The sequence below is a fragment of the Magnolia sinica genome, chromosome 13 (assembly GCF_029962835.1).
Source record: "Magnolia sinica isolate HGM2019 chromosome 13, MsV1, whole genome shotgun sequence".
Lineage (NCBI taxonomy): Eukaryota > Viridiplantae > Streptophyta > Magnoliopsida > Magnoliales > Magnoliaceae > Magnolia > Magnolia sinica.
Window position 1 is genome coordinate 29,136,771 of NC_080585.1, and position 26,017 is coordinate 29,162,787.

At 42.2% G+C, this 26,017-nt stretch overlaps 2 protein-coding genes across 2 annotated transcripts; both read left to right on the forward strand.

Moving 5' to 3' along the window:
* The first annotated feature begins 4,685 nt into the window (after positions 1 to 4,685).
* On the forward strand, positions 4,686 to 6,281 carry LOC131223405 (disease resistance protein RPS5-like). Its single transcript, XM_058218811.1, has one exon. The coding sequence runs from the start codon at positions 4,746 to 4,748 to the stop codon at positions 6,276 to 6,278; it is 1,533 nt and encodes a 510-aa protein (XP_058074794.1). The 5' UTR covers positions 4,686 to 4,745; the 3' UTR covers positions 6,279 to 6,281.
* A 142-nt stretch (positions 6,282 to 6,423) lies between these two features.
* On the forward strand, positions 6,424 to 9,982 carry LOC131224194 (uncharacterized). Its single transcript, XM_058219733.1, has 3 exons — positions 6,424 to 7,811; positions 9,539 to 9,621; positions 9,738 to 9,982. Exons 1-3 carry the CDS (start codon positions 6,424 to 6,426, stop codon positions 9,980 to 9,982), a joined length of 1,716 nt encoding a protein of 571 aa, XP_058075716.1.
* Positions 9,983 to 26,017: the final 16,035 nt, after the last annotated feature.

Sequence of the window (26,017 nt, forward strand, 5' to 3'; positions counted from 1 at the left end):
CGCCACACAAAACAAAGAGAAATTTGGGACTGTGGACCCCACCTTTTATCCAGCAGGTTTTACGAAGCAATACAAACTTCGTTTGGGAACTTAGAGCTGCTCGTACGGACAGTGAATTAGAGTACGAAAATACCCCTCCTTTCACGGAAACGGATTGGGTACTCCCCCTCCCGCCAGCCAATGGCGTATGGTCGGTGGTCCGTGGGCCCCACCATGATGTATTCTTTTCATCCATGCCGTCCATATATTTTTCCACATCATTTTATGGTATGAGACCAAAAATGAGGTATATCCAAGTCTCAAGTGTACCACATTACAGGAAACAGTGTTTAATGAGCGTTGACCATTAAAAAACTTTTTGGGAGCCCATTGTGATGTTTGTGAGAAATCCTGCCCATCTAAGTTCATTCGTAGGGTCACAAAGACCTGGATGAAGAGGAAAAACAAATTTCATAATGATCCAAAACTTTTATAACCCCTAAAAGGGTTTCAATGGTAGACGTTCAATTCCCCATTGCCTTTTAAAGTGTGGTCTACTTGATAGTTAGATCTATCTTATTTTTCACCTCAAGCCTTAATATGAGCTGGCAAAATAGATGGACGGTTTGGATATAACACAGACCTCATGATGGGACCTACAAAAGAAATGTGATTTTGGAAAGTTGGGGTTCCCTATTGCTACGGATTATAACCATAGCCATAGCCATAGTCCCTGCTTTTTCGATATGTCCTATATATATCGAAAGTATTTCGATATGTACTTCAATATATCGAAGGTATTTCGATATTATCGAAAAAGGTCCAGAATTGTACAGCGAGTTTGCCTCAAAAATCCTGTAATTTTCAATACATATTGAAGAGTATTCGATATGTATCGAAGGTGATTTTATCTATAGCTACGGATTATACTGTAGCCATAACTAGTCTATGCAATTTTTATTTTTATTTTATTTTTTTACATAGAGAACTTTATTTTACATACAATTATCTCTAATATATATTTATATAAATACGTATATATAAGCATATAAAAAAAATATCACTCTTTCTTTCATTTCTTTCTTTATTCATTTAACAAGAATATTTTCTAAACCAAAATTAGTTACTTGACGTACCCTATATGATTTTGGGGTAGGAGAAGCTAATTTAGCCAACCAACCTAGTTATTTTTCAAGATTCCTCCAGGTCAATGGTCGAAAATCAGCAAGGCAAACTAGAAATTGAGCGAGGCAAACTAGAAATTGAGCGGGAAATGCATGGAAATGAATGTGAAGGGAATTGACCATGAAATGCATGGAAATGACCGTGAAGTGAAGGGAATTGACCGTGAAGTGCATGGAAATGATCGTGGATCCAAACGGAATCGCCGGAATTGACTGTGAAATGCATGGAAATGACCGTGAAGTGAAGCGAAATGATCGGGAACTGCATGGAAATGACCGTGAAGTGAAGCGAATTGACCGTGAAATGCATGGAAATGAACGTGAAGTGAAGGGAATTGACCATGAATTGCATCGAAATGACCGTGAATCTAAACGGAATTGCTGGAATTAACCGTGAAATGCATGAAAATGACCGTGAAGTGAAGCGAATTGACCGTGAAATGCATGGAAATGACCGTGAAGTGAAGGTAATTGACCGTGTAGTGCATGGAAATGACTGTGAATCTAAACGGAATCGCTGGAAATGACCGTGAAATGCATGGAAATGACCGTGAAGTGAAGCGAATTGAACGTGAAATGCGTGGAAATGACCGTGAAGTGAAGGGAATTGACCGTGAAGTGCATCGAAATGACCGTGAATCTAAACAGAATCGCTGGAAATGACCGTGAAATGCATGGAAATGACCGTGAAGTGAAGCGAATTGACTGTAAAATGCATCGAAATGAACGTGAAGTGAAGTGAATTGACCGTGAAATGCATGGAAATGACCGTGAAGTGAAGCAAAATGACCGTGAAATGCATGGAAATGACCGTGAAGTGAAGGGAATTGACCGTGAAGTGCATGGAAATGACCGTGAATCTAAACGGAATCGCTAGAATTGACCATGAAATGCATGAAAATGACCATGAAGTGAAGCGAATTGAACGTGAAATGCATGGAAATGACCCTGAAGTGAAGCGAATTGAACGTGAAATCTATGGAAATGACCATGAAGTGAAGGGAATTAACCATGAAGTGCATCGAAATGACCGTGAATCTAAACGGAATTGCTAGAAATGACCGTGAAATGTGTGGAAATGACCGTGAAGTTAAGTGAATTGACCGTGAAATGCATGAAAATGACCGTGAAGTGAAGGGAATTGACCGTTTAGTTTCACTGTTATTTCCGTTTGGATTCACTGACATTTCCATGCACTTCACGGTCAATTCCCTTCACTTCACGGCCATTTCCACGCATTTCACGGTCATTTTACTTCACTTCACGATCATTTCCATGCATTTCATGGTCAATTTCGATGATTTCGCTTCACTTCACGGTCATTTCCATGCATTTCACGGTCAATTCCGGCGATTCTGTTTAGATTCACGGTCATTTCCATGCACTTCACGGTCAATTACCTTCACTTCACGATCATTTCCGTGCATTTCACGGTCAATTCACTTCATTTCATGGTCATTTCCATGCATTTCACGGTCATTTCGATGCACTTCACGGTCAATTCCCTTCACTTCACGGTCATTTCCATGCATTTCACGGTTAATTTTGGTGATTCCGTTCGGATTCACGGTCATTTCGATGCACTTCACGGTCAATTCCCTTCACTTCACGGTCATTTCCACGCATTTCACGGTCAATTCGCTTCACTTCACGGTCATTTCCATGCATTTCACGGTTACTCCGGCGATTCCGTTTAAATTCACGGTCATTTCGATGCACTTCACGGTCAATTCCCTTCACTTCACGGTCATTTCCATGCATTTGACAGTCAATCCCGGCGATTTCGTTTCATTTCACGGTCATTTCCATGCATTTCATGGTCAATTCCCTTCACTTCACGGTCAGGCAACCTGAGACCAACCCAAGTTTTATCGGGTTAGTGTTTGTATGGCCCAACCCCAAGACCAAACTCGATACATCCTGCCTAAGCCCAACCCAATGTCGAGTGGGTTACAGGTTGGTCGGGTTGAACCCGCCCAACTTTCAGCCCTAAAATCATATATGTAACTAATTTTGGTTTAGAGGATATTCTTGTTATATGAATAAAGAAAGAAATGAGAAAAGGAGAGAAATTTTTTTATATATGTTTATATATACATATTTATATAAATATGTGTTAGAGAAAAATGTAGGTAAAATAAAATTCTCCATGTAAAAAAAATTTAAAAAATTAAAAAAATTAAAAAAAAAAAACAAAGTGCACAGGATATGGCTATGGCTATGGTTATAATCCGTATCCATAGGCCTTTTGTTTCACTCAGTGGAGAATTGCGGATTCCCTGATCCATCCCCATATCCCACGGCGAGCTGCGGTGGAATCGCGGAATCCAGAATTCATTGCTGAGTCAAACAAAAGGCTTGTAGCTACGGATTGTAACCGTAGCTATAGCCGTATACCAGCCGCGGCAATCTTTTTTCTTTTTTTTTTGCTGTGGAATTTTAGTTGCTTTTGTGAGTCCTATCATGAGGTCTGTATTATATCCAAATTGTCCACCTATTTTGCGAACTCATATTAAGGCTTATGACAAAAAATAAGACAGATCTAACTATCAAGTGGACCACACTGTAAAAGGCAGTGGGGAATTGAACGTCTACCATTGAAACCCTTTTAGGGGTTACAGAAGTTTTGGATCAATATGAAATTTGTTTTTCCTCTTCATCCAGGCCTTTGTGACCTTATGAATAGATTGGATGGAAAATAAATGTTATGGTGGGCCCTACAAAATTTTTAATGGTGAAAATCATTTTTTCCGCTGCTCTTTGTGGTGTAGTCCAGTTGATCTTTGGATATGACTTTTTTTTTGTTTTTGATAATGCGCCGAAATGATTTTGAAATATGGATGAACGTTGTGGATATAATAAATACATAGCTGTGGGGGCCTGTAACTTTGATCTCTTTTGAGCCGTTCGTACAACTCTCAGTTGGAGGAGCGTCAGCGGTCGTCTTCGAAAGGAAGGGAGGGGTATTTTCGTCCTCAAATTTGCTGTCCGTATGAGCAGGTCTAAGTTCCAAGTTGAGTCGGATCCTCTATTATCTGGTCAACAGGAATTTCCTTTTACCCTAATTCTCATTGTCCATGTCACCACTCACTTATAAAAACAAAATACTTTATAAAAACAGCTGGATAAAAGGTGGGGTCCACAGTCCCAAATTTCTCCAAAACAAAACAGTGTAACACGTCACCACTCACTTAAAAAAACAAACAGCTGGATAAAAGGTGGGGTCCACAGTCCCGAATTTCTCCAAAACAAAACAGTGTAACGGAAATGTCCATTGTTGAAACCTTCATGGAGCCAACCATTATATGTTTATAAAGCCATCCAACCGTTCATATGGTTATTGTGGTGTGGCCCACATGAGTTTTATATCTGCCTGATTTTTGTATTTGTATCTTGTTGTGATCCCGAGAAACTGATAACGGAGCGGATTTGTCACTGTCATCTCCGGTGGTTGCGGCACAGGGAATTCGCTTCCAAATTACTCCAAAAAAATCTGTGGAAATTAGAAACTCCAAAAATAATCATAGCGTAGTGAGAGTTATTTCATACATTCTGACCATCTCATTTTGTCTCTCCCTAGAGATGGAAATCGTCAGCGCAGTCATCAGCATTGTTTCTTGCTTGTGGGGTCCCACCAACCTACGCAAATGTTACACCATCAACCTCCAAGAAAATGTCGACTTGCTGAAGGAAGCCATGGACGACTTGAAATCCATAAGGAACGACGTGAAGTCAAAGGTCGATGCTGCCGAACAGAAGCTGCTCAAATGCACGGATCAAGTGCAACGGTGGCTACAAAAAGTAGAAACGACCGAAAGACAAGTGAATGGGACGGAAGTAGAATTTCGGCAGATGGCGAGGTGTTTTGGGAATTGCCGTCCAAATGGTTGGTCGGGCTACAAGCTTGGGAAGAAGGTGGCGAAGATGCTGAAAGATGTAGCTGTGTTGAAAATTAAAGGCGAGTCCTTCAGTGAAGTGGCATACAAGCCGCTTCCCGATGCCATTGAAGAGATGGCAAGCACATCAGCTCTAGGCGTGGACTTGATGTTCCAGAAGGTTCTAAGTTGGCTTAGTGAAGATGAAGTGGGAATTATTGGAATATTTGGAATGGGGGGAATCGTTAAGACGACTCTCTTGAAAAAGATAAACAATGAATTCCTTGAAATAACCAATGAATTTGATTTCGTCATTTGGGTGGTGGTGTCTAAAGAATTAAATGTGGAAAAGATTCAGAAGGATATTGGTAAACGGTTGGGCTTGTCTTGGCCAGAGAATGAAAGCAATTACCAGACACGGGCTCATGACATTCGCAAGGTCTTGAGCAGGAAGAAATTCATGCTACTGTTGGATGATATATGGGAAAAGTTGGATCTTGATATGGTAGGAATTCCTCATCCAAGCAAACGAAAAAACATGAGTAAGATCATCTTCACCACACGATCTGAGGACATCTGTTGCCGCATGTCTGCCAACAAGAAGGTCAGAGTAGAATGCCTCATGGAACAAGAAGCATGGGATTTATTCCTTTGGAATGTTGGTGAAGAAGCCATGAATTCTCATCCGGAGAAACCGATCCTAGCCAAGCATATTGCTAAAGAGTGCAAAGGTCTGCCTCTCGCGCTCATCACCATTGGACGGGCCATGGCGTGCAAGAAGACACCATTGGAGTGGAAGCATGCAATATCAGTTCTGAGCATGAGCAAGCCACCATCAGAGATATCAGGTATGGATGATGATGATGATGATATGATTTTGCATTTGAAGTTCAGCTATGATAATCTTGGTGGAGAACAAATCAAATCGTGTTTCCTTTTCTGTTCACTGTTTCCGGAGGACTACTCCATTGGTGAAGAAGAACTTATAGATTACTGGATAGGTGAAGGATTTTTAGATGGGTGGGATGATGATCTTGATGAAGTTCGTAACAGGGGACATAATGTCATTGGAATATTAAAGGTTGCATGCTTGTTGGAGAGTGGTTCTTATGGAATAAAAACAGTGAAGTTGCATGACGTGATACGTGATATGGCAATATGGATAGCTTCCGAGGGCGGGAAGAAGAAGAGGCATTTAGTAAAAGTGGGAGATGGACTGAGACATGCACCGGAGGTTTAAAAGGTGGAAGGAGGTTGAGAGGATATCTCTAATGGATAATAACATAGAAGAACTAACCGAGATACCTCATTGCCCTAATCTCTTAACCTTGATGCTCCAAAGGAATGCGTATTTTAAAAGGGTTCATACTGATTTTTTTCAGTTCATGCCTCTTCTTAGGGTCTTGGATCTGTCACATTCATTCATGTTTAAAGAGCTTCCTGCAGGGATCGGTAACTTGGCAGAGCTTCGATATCTCAATCTATCACACACCGACATCGTATCATTGCCTGAAGAGATGAGAAATCTGGTAAAGCTGCAGCACTTGAACTTACAGCATTCATTTTTGCAGGAGCTCCCAGCAGGTATTGGTAGCTTGGTAGAGTTACGATATCTCAATCCATCAGCCACAAGGATCAGATCATTGCCTGAAGAGATGAGAAATCTGGTAAAGCTGCAGCACTTGAATTTGTGGCACTCATTTTTGCAGGAGCTTCCTGTAGGGTTCGGTAACTTAGCAGAGCTGCGATATCTCAATCTATCAGGCACAGGTATCACATCATTGCCCGAAGAGATGAAAAATCTGGTAAACATGCAGCACTTGGAGTTTCAGAGTTCATGTTTGCAGGAGCTTCCTGCAGGGATAGGTGACTTGGCAGAGTTACAATATCTCAATCTATCAAACACATGGATCAGATCATTGCCAGAAGAGATAGGAAATCTGGTAAAGCTGAAGCACTTAGACCTGAGGACAGTATTTTTGGACAGAATTCCCCAAGGTGCAATCTCCAGGCTTTCTGAGTTAAGAGTAATGAAGCTATATAACTCAATGTGGGAAGAAGGGAGTGAGGGATTTAATATAAGTGAGTTGGAAAGCTTGGAACATTTAATCCATCTTGATCTCACCACATCAACTGTTCATGATCTTGAAAGGTTACTCGGGTCTAGCAAACTGCTGAAGGTGACTCGGTTTCTACAACTGGAAGGGTGCGAAGGCCTGACAACCTCCATCCGACTATCATACCTTTTCACAGAAATAAGGCGTATTTCTATTGAAAAATGCAACATGTTGGAGGAGGTGACGATTGGTGCGGATGGGGAGACCTATGATGATTATCCTGTTTCGAGCCTAGAATATCTCCACCTTCGGAATAACTCTGGCTTGAAATGCATTCTTGTAGGCTGTGGATGCTTCGAAAACCTTAGCAGCATAAGCATTGAGCATTGTTACAAGTTGAAGAAAATTGATTCGTTACTACAACTTGAGAGTCTGGAAAAAATCGAAATAAGTAATTGCTATGAACTTGAAGAAGTAATAAGCAAGATTGCAGATGATGATGATGATGATGAAGAAGTGGGAGACAAAGGGCTAATGCAACTCAGTTTTATATCACTCAAGAACGTTCCAAAACTAACAAGCATCTGGAGCGATGCACTGCATTTTCCTTCCTTGGAGGTAATGGAGGTGTCTGCGTGTCCAAAGTTGAAGAAGCTCCCTCTTTCTCTTCATAGCGCTCATAATTCTCTAAGGGAGATTCGTGGTGGGAAAGAATGGTGGGATGGTTTAGAGTGGGAAGAAGATAGCATCAAGTCTTATTTCCTATCCTTTTTCAAAGAAAACTGAAGTCATATACGCATGTGGGACCAGCAAGGTCGTTCATAACTCGTCTCAAGTTGGTGATGATTTGTATGTATTTTTACGTTAGTTGGTCTTTAGTCCAAGTTTTTTTTTTTTTTTTTTTTTTTTTTCATGACTTAAGTTTTAAGTGTAATAAGTATATCAATACCATCTTTTGATTTATATTACAAAACCACGTGCCACACTTGTTGAAACTGAAAACTCGAGCTTCGATCCGGAGGGTGTAGATCATCCTAATTTTCCATGGGATTTCATAGTGTCTCAGTTGTTAATAGTCTAGTTGTTTGCAACCAGAGTTAGGCATGGGACGACTCGACTACGCAAACTTGTCCTACTCGTCCAGACCTGACTCGATGCAAACTAAGTAGGTGAGTTGATCCAAACTGATTTAACTGCGTCCAATCCGAACTCTAGCCGAGTTGAGTTCACATCACCCAGTAACTTGACTCAACTCGACCCAAAATGCAAGTCAGTACTAACCCAACCCAATCCGAAACTCAACTCATAAATATATATTAACAAAAACTCATATATGAGATGCCGTGTAGCCAATGGAGAGGCCACAATTCTGTTTTGAGTTGTGATTTCAACTCGTGGATACCCGCTGCATCCGACCCGACTCGATGTCGACTCGACCTAACTTGGTACTTATCACTAGGTCGGACTCGATTTGGATTAGTCCAGGCCAGACCTAAACTCCAGATACATATCTAACCCTAGAAAGCAACACTGGGAAGCAATGAAATAAGTACTTTGATTCATTCGAGATACATAAGACTATCTGATCTTTTGAGAAATCATGTGCCAAGTTAGTAGGCTATGTGGGTTGTGATTACACAGGCAGTGTGGACTTTATAAAGTTGACTTTAGGTTACTCGTTTATACTGGCGGGTAGAGTAATCAGTTGGATATCGAAACTTCAATCTATAGTGACTCTTTCCACAACAAAATCAGAGTACATGGCAGTGACAGAGGCATTCAAAAAAGGTGTTTGGTTAAGAGGAATGATAAATTAGTTAGGGCTTCAATAAGAGGAAATACCGGTTAATTGTGACAGCGAGAACACTATCAATTTGGCTAAAAACTCGATTTATCACTCATGTACTAAACATATTGATATTCGTCACCCTTTTATCTAACAAGTGCTTGAGGAATGATGCATAACTCTGGAGAAAATTCATATGAGTGTGAATCCAACAAACATGCTCACTAAGGTGGTTCGCACAAAGAAGTTCAAGTTCTGTACAACTTCTCTGGGCTTGGCGAAAGTCTAAAGGAAGATGGAGTGTGTACGAGAAGCGATGATAGAGCTATGATATAAGACAAAATTAGAGAAGAAAAAAAAGAAGCTATGAAGAATGATAATTGAAGACATGGTGGAAATTGTTTATTGATGTCTTAAATTTGTAAATCAATAGGTCTGTCAATGGCAGGTTCGACGCCATCGAAGGCTACTCGATGCTATCATAAAAATCTAAAATTTCACATGTTAGTTGCTGGACTATTTGGGTATCCGACTCATTGCCATCAAGGGGAGTTCGATGCCTTCAAAGTTAGTTCGATGACATTGATGACCCATCAAAGTGCCATCGAGAAAATTCAGAAAATCTATAATTTATCACTGGAACATTTTGGTCTTTAGTATGATGACATCGAAGGGGTTTGATGACATTGAAGCTTGTTTGATGTTATCAAACTATCGTGCAGAGTTACATAGAATTGCAGGTTTGCGAGAATTGTTTCCTATTCCAATTGTGATTCCCTAAAGGCTATAGAAAAAAAAAAGGAAAGGTGGAAATCATTCCACCTGATCTTTATAAATATAAAAGAGGGATATACAGCCATTCGGGCAGGTCCCAACAAAAAGGATCTAGACCTTGCCTATCATATAGAGCATCTACACATGGCTAAACAGAAAATCAGAGAAGAAAAACTAAAACTGGAGGACCGATGCAGTGCAACAGCAACATATGGAAGAGCCGACACTAGCGACATACACATCCATAAGGGCTCCAAAGGAAAGCTGAGAAACAGCAAACATGGCCTCAGCAGCCGCCCAAACCTGCAGATGGAAGAGGGAAGCTAAAAAACAGAGCTGAAAGCAGAAGAGAAACCAGAGCTAAAACAGAATCCACTCAGCCCTGACCGCATGCAGAATACACTTAACATGGTCTTCTTATTTTCACCTTCACTGCCCACAAATTTCAACCCCGTCTCAATTGGATCTCTACTACAAGAAGATGGGCGTGAATGGCAAGCAACAAGCAATTAGTAAAGCAGTGAACTGTGAAGAAAAGTTGGAAGTTGGGGAAAGAGGAACTAAATCGGAAGAACAGGCTGCGTTCAGGTGCAGGCTATTCAATTTTTCGTGAATAAATGCTGACCAGAGGAAGCATCTATATGAAATATGTTTAAGAATTTGAGGTTTTAATGGATAGAAAGGAGTTTTAAAATACATTAAAGATTGAGTTTTTTGACTTATTCCTTTAAAAAAAAAAAAAAATTTAATTTTAATTTCAGATGTTTTCATCTAAAACATGATGCAGAAATCGACTTTGTTAGTGATGGTGTCTATAGAAACCTAGAAAATCTCTTCATAGGCTTGACACCAATAGATTGTGACTGGTTTCTGTTGCTGATATCTTCTGGCAGCTTTACACATCAGATTTGTTTCATCTTTTGCAGAAGTAGCAACAAAATATCAGATACTTTTTGCCATCATGCCCACTAACAAAGACCCATTTCCAGTGGGGCATTTTACCCCTGAAAACAAGATAAAAATCCAACATGGAACTTGTCATAAGCTATTTTCAACTAAATCTGATTTGAATTTTGTTGGATCTTGCTGCACAAAACAGTTTAAAGTATCTAGAATCAGTAACGGCAATCAATTGGAGAAGCATTGCACGGGGGAAGGGTTGGGGAGAGAAGGTGTGCAAGTTGGGATATGATAGTGAGAAGCACAGAATGAAGAAGTTCTCCCCAACGCTTGAGTTATAAGCCCTATTTCTCACATAGATTCTAATATTTTTTTTACCCTTTCTGTATATATAGGGGAGTGCTACAGTGCCTCAATGCAGTAACATGCTACAGTACTTGTGACGGTACTGTGATTCACTACCATGCTGCACTACCTGGTAAGTATGCTACAATATTTTTTGGTTTTTCAGTGATAATCAAGGGCTGGAACTGGTATCTAATAGATATTAAAATTGGTTTAGACTATGATTTTGTTTACAGTATAGATTGTTTTGTACTAGACGACATGGGCTTGGAATTGAACAAAGAAAAAGATTTGTATTTTAGAGTAAGAGCTCATCTTGCAGAAGTGAAACCCCGAAAAACCACCTCTTCAAATTGTGAGAAACGTGTGTGATGAGATACATCTCTTCTATTCCATTTTCTATTCCTTTTCACTTTCTTCCTCTGAAACCACACCCGGCACACATCATGAGGATTGTGGTGCGTGGGAGTTTCTTCATGTAATAGTAGTGGTTGCTAGGACATTTTTTAGCTTCCATGGCATGGGAATAGCTTGGGTCAAAAGGGAAGGTGCGGACCCTCTCTTCTAGCGGGTTTATGGTCCATTTGGGTGGAGCGGTATGAGAGATGTTTCCTTAACAAGCTTAGGTAATGCAGGAGCATTTTCACACCGAGATCAAGTGGGGTTGCCTGTGTAATGTAGGGGCACACTCGGGGCGGGTGGTCCGTGTGAGGCGGGTGGCTCATGTGAGGGAGCACCCATGTGATTTGGAGCCCATGAGGAGGGTTCGTCCGAAGTCTTAACCCATGAGATGTGGAGCTTGGGCTATGAGATAAAGGAATTGATTTGCCATGCTCTAATTGTTCGAGCTTTTAGAGCAAGTGGTTAATTATCTTGCATCATTAAGTTGCTAGATGAGGTGTTCAAAAGGGAAAAGTGAGATGTGATGACTTGGCCCTCATCTATTAAGTCCCTTGCCAATTGTGCTTTAGACTCCATGGATTTTGGTTTTGTGTACCGTACTTTTAGTGTAAATTCTTCATTTATGCCCTTTTTCTTCTCCTTAATAAAACTTGTTACTTTAACTTCTTTTTTTAAGTAGTTGATATGGTGTTTCACTTTGTATTTTATGTGAGGCCTAAACCTCATCAAACTTCCTTTTTAGTTTACTAAATTTCGTCATCCTTAAAAAAAAAAAAAAAAAAAAAAAGTTGATGGGTGCTGGAGGTACTAGAATCTGGAAACAGAGTAAGCAGGTTATTCTCAAGTGGAAGATTAGCATTTTGGGTAGAAAATTCCTGCTAGTAAGACCATGAATTCTAATTCTAGTCACCTTTTTGCAGACCATAAATGCCATGAGCACTTCAGGTCGTTGAAATGAATGGATTAATTTGCATCAGAACATTTGGTTGACCTGTCAAAAATTTAAGAATCACCTTATTGATAAAGATAGAGATAGTTTGGGAGAGGGATAATGAATGGCTCAACTTGCAGAGAGCCTGGCTAATCAATATTGCTTGTAGTCCCATGTGTGCATCCCCCATCTCACGGTTAAGTTCTCTTTTAGGCGCTATAGCTGCTACATGCATTGTGCAAATGGGAAATTCCAAAAATAGTTCAAGATAGTGTTGATTTTTTAATTAAACTCTTCACCGAATCATTTATCTAGATTCATAGAGGATTGACTCTTGGATAGTGAAATGGAAAACTCATCGCATATTCCGTGTAAGTAGGGGGTGGTAATGGGCCAGGATTAGCCCTTGCCCAGCTCTAGAACTAATCAGGCTGAAAAGGCTTTAGCCCCGACCATAGCCCAAAAGGATAGGATGAAGGGAAAACATACCGTTGAAACTTTCCTAAGGCCCACCCTTCTACTTCTCCCACCCTAAAGGACAGTTTGACACCGTCTGTGAGAACAACATCAAAGCCATTAAAAGTTCCACCCAACATCGGTGAGCCTGACTACCCTTCTACTTCTCCCATCTAGATGGCTAAGGGAAGAAGAAAAGAATTGGTCGCTACCGCTGAGGCAATACCAGAAGAATAGCCTAAACACCCTTAGGCTTCTCGGTCAGGCCCACGACCCGACCCTCCTTCCCTGGTGATCGCACAAAGATCCCAAAATAGGGGAAGTCAATTTGCCTCTTTGAAAAATCAAGTCGAAGCTCTACCGGCACTATTGACCGCATCATGAGAATATTAGAGAAACAATCATCTCCCTGATGACCAAAACATAAAGTTGGGGGTAGCGACCGAGCAATCTTACCCCCCTCTTGTACCTCCCGAATTATATGTAGAAAAGATCAGCTAGTAACAAACAGGTGCATTCCCATGTAAACTTTGGGAACCACCAAGCTTGCTAAGCTAGATCTACAAAATATACTAGAGAAGAGAAGGTGAGATACAGGAAAATCCATAGAAGTCACAATAGATAATGAGGTCATGTGGGAGGCAGAACTGAAAGAAATCCGAGATCAGATCGGGGACATCCAACTGGCCTGTCGGGCCAAGGCCCTTGCCTCTGTGGGCGCCCTTCTTGAAGAAACCCAGTTTTTATTCACAAATGACATTATGAAGTCACAGCTACCATCCAGGTTCCGAATGCCCCAGATAACTCTCTACTCAAGATCAGAGGATCCGGCCGAGCATTTAAAGTCATTTTGAGCATAGATGGAACTCCATGGTGCTTTCAGACATGTAATGTGTAGGGCATTTTCCCTAACATTGATGGGGACGGCACAGAAATGGTACAGACACTTGAAGCCCAAATCCATCAGCTCATTTACCCAACCTAATAAGGCCTTCATTACTCAGCTCAGTTCATCGGCGGAAAGGACGGGAGAAAGCTCACGATTCACCTAGCCTCCTCACAATAACACAGAGAGAGGATAAGCTTTTAAGGGACTACACTGTACGATTCAACGATGAAGCAGTCCAAGTGGACGACTATTCCGATCAGATAGCTCTTACCAATATGATGGTCGGCCTCAAATAAGGAAAAATCATTTTCTCAATCAGGATGAATCCCCCAAATACTCTCACTGACCTGCTCAACCGAGTTCGAAAGTATTCAAATGCAGAGGTTTGTTCAATGCGCGAAGGGCTACTCGAGGCAGAAATAGCTTGGCAAGAGATAGGAAGTGAAAGGAAGAAGGAGAGCCAGCTGTTGCAAACTCCAAGAGAAAAAAGGAAAATGACGAGAGCAGCGGCCAACAACCCAACCGACGTTCGGAGAGTTGTTTCCACAGGTACACTGTCTTAAACACCACGTCAGGATAAGTACGTATGGAAGTATGGGACAAAAAGATTTTAAGATGGCCAAGCAAGATGAAGGCCGACTTCGAGAAGAGAGATAAGAGGAAGTATTGTCATTTCATTAAGATCATAGTCATAACACAGCTAAGTGTTTTTACCTTAAAGAAGTGACCAAATCCCCTATTAGGAAGGGACATCTATGTGAATTCATCAACAAAGAAAGGGAAGATCGACTGACTAGGCATTCAGAGCGACACAATGAGCAAAATGACAATGAAGCATCTAGCAAAATACATACCATCTTTGGTGGAGCCGCCAAGGGTGGAGACTCGAATCGGGCACGTCGAGCTTATGCTCGAAGCATGACCAACAGCAAAATAGAGCATCATATTTACCTCACTGGCATATCCATTAAGGAACCAAGGCTGAACTCATGCAGCCTTACCATCACTGAAAAGGATGCCCGAGGACTCCACCACCTGTACGACGATGCCCTGGTGGTCACCATGCACAAGGTACATCGGATACCGGTCGATACCGGCAGTTCGGCCGACATTCTATTCGCCACCGCGTTCAACAAGATGGGGTTGGAATATCCAAACTGTGACCGGTCCAAACGCTCTTGATTAGCTTCGCAGGGGAGAATGTGACCTCTAAAGGAAGCATTTTATTATCTGTAACTATTGGCGAGGGTGCTAATGAGACCACCACCATGGTCGATTTCCTCATGGTAGACTGCTCATCAATTTATCAGGCTATCTTTGAATATCATGAAATTTCCAACCGAGTACGGGGTTGTCCATATCAGGGGCGATCAGCATGAGGCCCGACAATGCTACTCAACAGTGCTTCGAGCAAAAGGGTAATGACAGCAGGCAATGCAAATTACCTCCCTGGACCCACAGGATGAGACTGTCGAAACAGGTTAGCCAGTGGAAGACCTCGTCGCAATACAACTCTCCGAATCCACCCATCTCGCACTGTTCAGCTCGGATCACTGGTCGAGCCAGGACGTCAAGTGAAAATAAACGACCTAATAAGACAACATGCTAATGTGTTTGCTTGGTCCCACCAAGATATGCCCGGCATAGACCCAAAGTTTATATAGTCCATCGATTGAATGTGGACCCCAACCACAAACCAGTAAGTCAAAAAAGATGAGTGTTTGACCCTAAAAGGTACACTGCCATCGGTGAGGAAGTCCACAAACTCCTTGAGGTCGGGTTCATCGAGGAAATCTATTACCTCAATTGGCTGGCCAACATTGTGTTGGTAAATAAGGCGAACAGAAAATGGCGGGTCTGTGTAGATTACACCGACCTCAATAAGACATGTCTAAAAGATAGTTTTTCCCTCCCGAAGATCGACCAGTTGGTGGATAGTACTGTTGGGTATACGCTCATCAGCTTCATGATTGCATACTTGGGATATAATCAAATCGCCAAGCATAAACATGATAAGAAAAAAAAATGGCCTTTCTCACTGACAAAGGGCTATATTGCTATCAAGTAATGCCCTTTAGGCTGAAAAATTCCGTAGCAACCTACCAACGCCTGGTCAACAAAATATTCACCAAGCAAATGGGCAACACGATGGAAATCTACGTCAATGACATGCTCATCAAAAGTGCCGAAGAAAGAGACTACTTGGCAGATTTGAAGGAAATGTTCGCGATCCTAAAAAGTATCGAATGACGTTGAACCCGAACAAGTGCGCCTTTGGCGTCAGTTCAGAAAATTTCCTAAGTTTCCTAGTCAACCAAACAGGAATAGAAGCAAACCTCAACAATATTTGAGCCCTCCTATAGATGAGCTCTCCAAGAATGACAAAAGAGATTCAATGTTTAACAGGGAGGGTAGCGGCTTTAAATAGGTTCGTATCTAAAGCCACAAACAGATGCTTATCATTCTTCAAACAACTGAAGGGAAACATAAAGTTGATCACCTGGATGAATGAGTGTGAGCAAGCTCTAAGCCACAAGCACAGGAGCCACTACCACTATACCTAGTAGTGTCAATCATAGCAGTCAACTCCGCCCTAATACGTGAGGTGAAAAATAAGCAGCACTGATCATATTGTCTTAACGCCATCGACCATACTTCTAGATTCACACTATTATGGTTCCAACTGATCGACCACTTCGCCAAATTTTGTAAAAACCTGAGGCGTCAGGATGGCTGGCGAAGTGGGCAATCGAGCTTGGTGAGTTTGACATCATATACCAACCAAGGGCAGCAATCAAGGGCCAAGTTGTTGCTCACTTCATCGCCGAATTTACTTTTCTCACTCCTCCGCAGGAGACAGAAGATGAGCAGGATGTCAACCTACAAGAATGGACCCTTCACGTGGACGGGTCATCAAACTCCCAAGGAACCTGGGTAGGACTAATCCTCATCACACCTGACCAGTCCAATATAGAGAACGCCCTAAGGTTTGGGTTCCTAGCCTCCAACAATGAAACATAATATGAAGCGCTCCTTGCCGAGCTCAGACTAGCCAAGGCGATGGGAGCCCGAGCATTGAAAATCTATAGTGATTCCTTGCTCGTAGTTAACCATGTCACTATGGAATATCAAGCCGGAGGGAAGAGAGAATGATCACCTATCTACGAAAGGCATGAGACTTACTCAAAGAATTTGACAAGCACGTGGTCATCTTGGTCCCCAGGTCAGAAAATTCCAAAGCAAATGCCTGGGCTAAGTTAGTTGCGGCTGTCGACAATGACCTCGCCAGGACCATGCCGATCGAATTCTTGTCTGAGCCCAGCATTAATCAGCCTGACCAAAAGGAGACCCTCCGATAAATTAATCATCGAGCTGAATGGATCCGATCATACGTTATATGTGACAGGGCAAGTTGCCAGAGGGCAAGCTAAAAGTCCGCAAAATCAAAATCAGTCTACTCAGTACACGATTTTAGGAAGTGTTTTATACAAAAGAGGGTTCTCGTTGCCATATTTGATATGCTCACGACCCAATGAAGCCAAATATATTCTAAGGGAAGTTCATGAAGGCATATGTGGAAACCATTTGGGCAGAAAGACCTTAGCTCACAACGTGATTCAATAAGGGTACTACTGGCGGACCATCTATGAAGATGTAAAACAGTATACAAGGAATTGTGACAAGTGCCAATGCTTCGCTGTGATACCATGACAACCACCCAAGAAAATGACCCCAATAAGTGGCCCCTAGCCCTTTGCATAGTGGAGAGTCGACATCATAAGACCGTTGCTGATGGGTAAGGGACAAACTAAGTTCACCATTGTGACTACTTCGCCAAGTGGGCCGAGGCCCAGCCCCTAGTAAAGATTAATGAGAAGAAGACCACCAATTCATCTAGAAGAATTTCATTTGCAAGTTCAGCATCCCCCACACTATTGTTACTGACAATGACAGGCAGTTCGACAATGCTTGAATTCAAGAACTATGCGAAAAGCTCAGTATTCGCAATGCTTTCGCCTCACCTCGGCATCCCCAAGCTAACAGGCAAGTGAAACCATCAATAAAATCATAAAAACCCACTTAAAAACCAAGTTTGAAAAGTTTAAAGGAGCCTGGGCTGACGAGTTGTCGCATGTCTTATGGGCATATCGAACCACGGCCCATACAACGACTAGTGAACCCCATTCTCCCTAGCCTTTGGCACAAAAGCGTTGGTACCGGTTGAGATCGGGATGCCCTTAGGAAGAACCAAGATGTTCAGCTTGGTGGAAAATGATACACAAGTAACGTTAGGGTTAGACCCGATTAAAGAACTAAGGGAAAAAGCACAACTAAGGGTTACTACTTATCACATAGGGCTACTTGGCACTACAACATAAGGGTCAAAGTGCGCAGATTTCGAGCATGGGACTTCATGTCCTTCTAGAAATATTCCAGAACACCAAGGAACATTGCTCTAGAGCCCTGGGGGCAAACTGGGAGGGACCATACAAGGTAGCTAGTATGGTCTGCCTGGGGACATACAGACTAGAAGACATGTGGGGTCAACTCTTACCCCATCCATGGAATGTGACCACCTAAAAATCTAATATCAATAAGGGCAGACCCTGGGAAAATCTATAACGTATCGACTGCTCACCTTAAGAGCAAACTACCAACTATTGAGTGATTGCTACATGAAAAATTTTTCCTTATTGAAGGAATAACTTCACGACTAAAGTTCACATGCTCAAGTACTTATCTACTAAGTAATCATGCATGAACATCGACATATAAAAACACAAAGCTAGACAAAAAATTCTTCACATTCATAGGGAAGTGTTATGTCCTGGATTTTCGCCATTTTAAATTTCTAAAAAAAAAAAAATCTTAAATTTTTTTATATATAACTATCCTACATCGTCACTTACTGACCCTTGACGCTCGAGGTGAGCCTATACGTAGGTGATACCAATAAAGAACTACACGAATCCGATTAATCAACCATGAGAAGCCAACGAATCCCCCCAATCACTTAAATCTCAAGTCTAGCATCATGATTTGTTCATCTAAGGCTCAAATCTAACCAACCTATCACTGACCAATCGAGATGACCACAACTAAATTAAAGATCTACTCAAAGCCGAGACAACTAAGGGTTAGATCTTAATTAACAAACCAAAGTAACCCAATTATCCGTTTAGCCTAAGAACTGATGGTTTAGAGTGAATATGACCGAATCGCAATTTTCGCTAATTACGAATAGGCCACACTATGGACTTAGCTAATCCAGACCCTAACTATTACGTACAAAAAATCTCCCTACCAATTCATTCAAGAAATGTCCTAATTATCTGAACAAGCTTTAGGCCGCTCGTTAGTGGGCCACTAGTTCTGAAAATATAAAATAATGTCCGTCTCACTGGGCTTAACATCCATCGTGGGTGGTGAATCAAGATAATACTCGGAACTGCACAACCTAAGCCAAAGGCCGGGTGCTTGAAATGTGCAAATACCCATGGCTGAAACCTGAAACTTAAATAAAATGAACCTCCCACTATTTCGTAAAGTTGTGGCTTTCCAACCGTCAGATCGCAACCAAACTCGAGGTATAAGTTAAGGATATTTCCCTACTCATATCTGTATAACTAGGGCCCTGATCGAACATCAGTGACAGTCGATTGCAAATAGAGCCCCTGCAGTCAATTCAAACATCTGATTGTCACTAAATTTGGACCAATCACTCATCCAGCAATGAGGCATCTACCTCATGGCACAAATAGGTTAGGGGGCCCCTAGAATAGCCCTATGGGTCAAAATTCAGCCAACTAGGGGCATGCATGCTAGAAAAAGGGCCCCCATGGCCATTTAGACATAAAATCTAGGCTATATAAACCCAAAAATTCACTCCCTCACCCCCATATGAATTTTCAGCTATAAGGGAGAGAGGGAGTGAGGAGTAGTGGAAGAAGGAGCTCCTTGGGGGAGCTGATTTGGAGAAAATTCTCCTTGCCAGTGCCCACAACCACGCCCCATCATAGAGAGCGGCCTACCGACGATAGAAAAGTAACCCTCCAGCCCTCTACAAATTTCAGCATTGTAAAACTATTTGCATGCGCCCTTACGAGCAAATTCCGTCAACGCAGGGCCTCGATTCGCCAACCCGCGGACCTAAAACCTTAAGAGCGGCACCACGAATTAATGGATTAGTCCTAGGTGCAGACCATTACTCTTAGGTTACTAATTATCGAACCACATATTACGATTAATGATTTGTGTAGTGAATGGATGATTGCATGTTAACCGATGTATGCTTGTATAGCCCTTCGCCTCACATAAATTGCTAATAATGTGTAATGTAGCTCGAATGTTCAATTGGATGCTAGAATAAGTTAAAATTACAAAATTTGTTACTCATGCTTCCTATTACTCACCTTCCTATACACTCAATATGACTTACCTCAAATGAATTGCTATGTTAGTGGTAAGATGGCTTGCATGTTCGATAAAACGCCCAATATAGTAGAATTTCTTAATTTGTTGCTTATATCCATTCTTATAGATGCATAGTTGATTTATTAGTGTAATTGATTGACCGTGGCTATTTAGTTAATTGAGTTGGCTAGCAAAATCAAAAAGATTCGCAAAGGCAGCCCTACTAGCTGAAGACCGACAACCGACAATAGTTGGACTATGCGGGATGCTTACACCCAGTGCCGGCTGCGGTGTACTTCACCTGAGTCGGCCGAATTAGTACATTAGTTTTCCAACCATGTATGTTCATTCTGTATGGTCACTTCTGCCTGAATCTAAAGCACCCAACCGTTAATGACACAATCCTCAAGTCTTGGGAGCCGAGCATGATGGTATGGGATGCAGTGTCCGTGTTGTCGGCCTACACTAGGGTGACGAGCCTCCCCATAGTGACTAACGAGCACAGGAGGTGATAGGTCCTTATTCGAACGGCACCCATCAAATTACCCAGTCAATGGTTCCGTGCCAGAGTACCGTTCGAATGATCAGGGCATTAATGGAATTGGATGACGAGCCCTTCCCTATGGTGATTTGGTTATGTGACAAGCCCGTACCTCAGAAACGAGTAATCATACTTGGTGTTTGGGTGACAACCCATACCGAGTTAATCCTCATACCTTTCGGTATCATGCCTTACCTTTGAAATTATTAATTTGTGAGACAGATGAATGATACCTAAATTTAGATCATAGATCGCAGGCTCAGACTCGCTACGGCCGCCCTAAGCCAAGTAATCTGTATAAGGTCATTGATTAAATGGAGTTATTTCAGCTTCCCCTATGTTACTAGATGAACAGACTTAATTAAATACTTAGTTAACATGAATATTTATACCATTGCATTAGCATAGGTTGGCGACTCGGCAGTTGAGGTCGCATTGAAGGAGTGTTGGTCATATACGAACGTATAGATGGTGTCAGTTGAGGGAGTGTTGGATGGTAAGGGCATGCATCATATCATAATAGCATGTATGTGCACTAATAAGAGTGTTTAGGAACTGTATGCTTACTTTGCTTTTCATTAATTATGCATGTGGATTTGATAGCTTGTGTAACTTAATATTAATGGAACCATTAAGTTGATCACTCACTCCCACTATGAGACGGTGTTTTAAAATACCAACCAGACCCCATCGTAGATGTAGGGACCACAGAGCCGACGCGCTGGTTGAGGTGACCATTGCATGATCTATTTTAATTCGAGGAATTGCTCAAATACCAAGTAAGTTGAACTATAGAACACCGCTTCTGCAAAGCATAAGCAGCACCCGAGATATCGAGAGTCGAATATCTACTCACCCCCCGAAATCCGGGGTGTTACAAGGGGAGTGTTACATAGTTGTTAAAAGAGAGAGAGAGAGAGAGAGAGAGAGAAATATATATACATTTACAAAAGCGTAGCCCTAAGTAAGTTCCTCGACCCCGGGGACAACAGCCTTGGAGGTTTTAGGAGCATCATCATCAAGGTACCCTAAGTTAAGGTCAGGGTACTTTCGGTAGACATCTTCTCAGCATCACTAGAAGACAACATTAAACATCTCCTCCAACTCAGTTGTATGCTCCTAAGATGCCTTGAAAGCCTCCACTACGACTGCTTCCCTCTTAGGAATTAAGGCCTTGACTTCTGCCAGCTTGGCCTCTGCATCGATTGCCCAAACTCCCACCTCAATGAGATGGAACTCCACTTTAGAAGCCCTTGCCTCCACCTCAACCACATGGGTCGCCAGGTCATCCTTCTCCCGCTACTCCGTGGATAGCAAAGCGATAAGGGTGGCTTAGTACTTCCTAGAGACCCTCAAGTTCTTACGGAGGGCCTCGACCTAAGCATGGGTCACTACCCGAGCCTTGAGAACTGTTTCCAGCTCCTCAGCCTTAGCCTCTGAGTTGCTTCTTCCATGCGGCCCCTTAGGTCGATCAAAATGTGGCAGGTGGCGAGGACCCCAATGGTGCTCTGTAGACAGGAAATGGAGAAAAGTTAGCAGATACAAATAAAAGAAAAGGTTTAACAAAAAAGAGTGTGAAAGGAAACCGGCAACATTACCTTGATTTGCATCAACGCCATGCTACCTAGCAGGAATTTAGGGTGTAGGGAAGCATCGTATTGACCTCCTCCTCAAGCACGTGGTCGTGACCCTGATTGGCCAGCATGACCATATGTCGTGGGAGAAGTGCATGGATTGCCATCCCCTACGTCCCGACGGCCGCAACCCCCTTAGGGGCTTGAGGCTCAGAAGCTCCCCTAGCTACAGTATCTGCCTCATCTGCAAGAACAGCCTCCACCCATTCCTCCTTAGCACGGACGAGAGACGACTTTAAATTTACCACCTCCCTTGAGGGCTTGCTTAGGGGAGGAGAGCTCTAACAGCCAAAGTCAAGACAACTTCTAAGAGCACATCAGAGGCCGCCCCGATGGCAACCCCTTCTACAACACCTCCTCCGCCTCTGCCTGGGTGGTCGAGGAGAGAGTCTCAAGGGCATGCCTCGTCGTTGACTGTTGTACTGAGATCTCTTCAGCCTAGACCCTAGGCACATGACAAGCAGATGCTGAAGGAGCGACCTTATTAGCAGCAGTCTTCAGCCGCTCTATCTCCACCGTAGAGGGGAGCCTCAACCTCTTTGCCCAGGTACAATCCACAATTTCCACAAAAAAATAAAATACATGTAACACAAAACATACATACAACTAAGAAAACCCTACCAAAATAATGTTTACCTGATGATCCAACCACTAAGATGCTGACTTACTACAGGAGGGTCAGAGTGATCAGCCTCCTACAATCCCGTTGGGCTGCGGGACGCTCTCGAGTGATCTTGACTTGGCGAAGGAGGGCTTCCGAGATCTGAGGGTGAAGCCGAGGAAGAGCTGCAAAAAAAAAGGGCGACCAGACAAGTTAAAAACTACAAAGTGAAAAATTAAAGACAAATTATAGATAAAAATACCATGACTTAGGACCCGACCTGGGATGGCAAACATGGTTGGAACTTGAGCTCACATCCAGCCCAGCTCCGATGCAGGGGCCTCTCACTCTCCTGTAGAGAAGAACCACCTATCATTCCAGTTCTTATTGGAAGAGGGGTTATTGGTAATAATGGTCTGGCCCTTGCTCAACCAGGATGAAAATAATACCATCCACGAGAGCCCGGGTTGCTCTTGGTCTAGTACAAGTATAAGAGCTCATCCATAAAGAGCTTGGAGTGACTAATTTTGTGCCATAAGATATAGCACCGAAAGACAGCTTGCCACACATTAAGGTTAAGTTGTCATGGGGCAAGCCTCAGGTAGTGCAACACTTCTCTCACCAATGGATAGAAAGGCATCTGCAAGTCATATGAAAAGAAAATGGGATAAAGGGCCACCTCCCCCGCACGAGGACTACCCAGAAGTTCCTCAGCTTAGGGTAGCCGCAACCCCACCAAGTCAAGGATCCCAAACTATGACTGGAGGGCATGTAAATCCTCCAACCCCAGCAGAGAGACAAAAAATTGGCCGATAAGGCCACTCCATGAGAAGATTAGAAAGCCGCATATGCCTAAAGCGGAAAAGTCTCCTCATCATGAGGTGCCATTGCCAACGATGTTTCCCTCAAAGAAGCGGCCAACCTGGAGTCCGTACTATCATGTATGGATTCCCCGTGGAAGACTCCTGATATAAAAGTGCCCCTCGAAATGTCCTCAGAAGACATGCCAGCAAGGAAGAAAATCGAAGAAGTAAAGGAGAAGAGATAGAGATGCAGGAGAGACAAACTGGAAAAAATCAAGTCTCCAGACAAGCTGTAGAGTGAATGGAGAATAATCGAGATAGAGGAAGAAAAAAATAGATCAGTACAGGTCAGACTCCGTTAGACCCAGGGGGCAATGCCTTTAATGCTAGCACTATTCATGAGGTTATGAAGAGATGCCTCGACACAAAATCTCCACTACGCGGCAACAGGGGGTTCACCCGGGAGAGGCATTAATGAAGCAGAGATAGGTGTCCGTTTGTGAGTCATCGTAAGGCTCTGTGCACGACTCCTCATACGTCGATACTACCATAATATCTTCATTGATCCCTGCAACATGCGCCGTCCCTTTCGATTCCCGCTTTCATCACTAGTGGCAAAATCAATGAAAATAAATGAACTGAGCTAACCACTCATAGTTAGAATTTTAAATTCTCACGCTTATACATTAGTTCAAATCCTTACTTCCGAGCTCATGAACATAGAACTCGGAAATATGGGGCAACTACTATGGGAAAAATTGAACTAATTAACCAGTCATATGAGACACGTCGTAAAGAACTAGCAGGGTAATCTCCCTGAACTATTGATGTGCCTACCACCAGAGGAGCCAAGCTAAACTTCAATAAAGTATCCATTAGCCAAGCTAACTTGGTCGATCGAGCACTGTAATAAGATTCACCAATTGACCTGATCATCTCAACCAAGTTGTCTAACCAAGGTCAGCCTTAGAGACCGACCTTGACCTTGAAACTGAAATGTCCTGAGCGAATCTCATGTCATATACAAGCAGGGTCGATCCAACGAGATCCTAGCCGAAAATCACACTGATCAAGGTAAAATCGGGAATGCTCTCGAGTGTAGATTTCCACTCCAATATGGGTTCTCCAACGTATCTAGCAGATCCACTCATATATGTAAACTGTCTAAAAAGCCTATAAATACATCACCCTACTGAAGGAAAATGTATGCATAAAAATCTCAACTCCAACCACATCTACTCGAAGTTCATTTACCTGACTTTAGTATCGGAGGGTTCCCGGCCACAACCGGCACCCCCATTGTTCGTTGTTTTTTTATTAAATATAGGTGTTCGTAGTTCACAAATGGAGTTGCGGGTTCAACCAAATTTGAGCGATACCAGACCAAAAAAAAATGAGCAAAGGCTACGGACTATCTTACTTATTAGCTATGGATATAAACCATATCCAATTGACTACGAATTCATTCCATAGCTAAAAGTTACCACCCGACCGGCTCATAACTATAAACTAACAGTCCCATAAGGGTCTATATGGGATCCACTATAATGTATATGTTTTATCTAAGCTGTACATTCATTTTGAAAGCTCATTTTAAGGCATGAACCAAAAAACAAAAAAGGCAAATTGAAGGCTCAAGTGGACCACACCATAAAAAAAAAATAGAGATAAACTTTCTATCTTTGAAAAATTATTGGGAGTGGTGTGGTCTAGTTGGGCCATCCATTTGCCTCTATTTTGGGATCTTGCCCTAAGCATTCATGTTGAGGGCCTGTGCCCCAAATTTCAATTGAGGTGCTTTCAGGTAGGGCTTTGAAGAAACATGATTGCAATTTCAGGTAGGGCTTTGAAGAAACATGATTGCAATTTCAGGTAGGGCTTTTCTCTTCCATTTTTTCTTTTTCTTTTTCTTTTCTTTCTTTCCTTTCCTTTCTCTTTTTTTTTTTTTTTTTTTTGGGGGGGGGGTTGTTTGAATGAAAACGCATATGAAGCTCATCAACCGTCCCTGAGGAGAAAATAAATCAAAGGCTGAGGATCATCCCATCTTAAAGAAGGCATGATTAAGGGTGGATTGTCTATGATCTGTGACCTTGTTTTTATAAAGGAGTATCAGATCATAAATAGAACAAGTGTGTGTCATACATGTAGAAACAAAAAAAAATGATGTATAGCCTTTTGTTTTAGACACATCTCAAGTGGGCAATGTGTGTGTGTTTTTAGGACATGAAGACATACATGGGAACAACAGAGCAATGGGTAAGTGATCCAGACCATTTATTGAGTGGGCCCTTGATGTATGTAACTATTAGTTTCTGTCTGTTTGTGCATTCATCCCTTTGGGAAACAAATCTTAAGTATATATAATGAAAAGAGTGTTTAATCACATGGTCGAGAGTGGGTTCAAACCGGATCAGTATTTGAGGAACAAAATGTTGTTGATGCATGT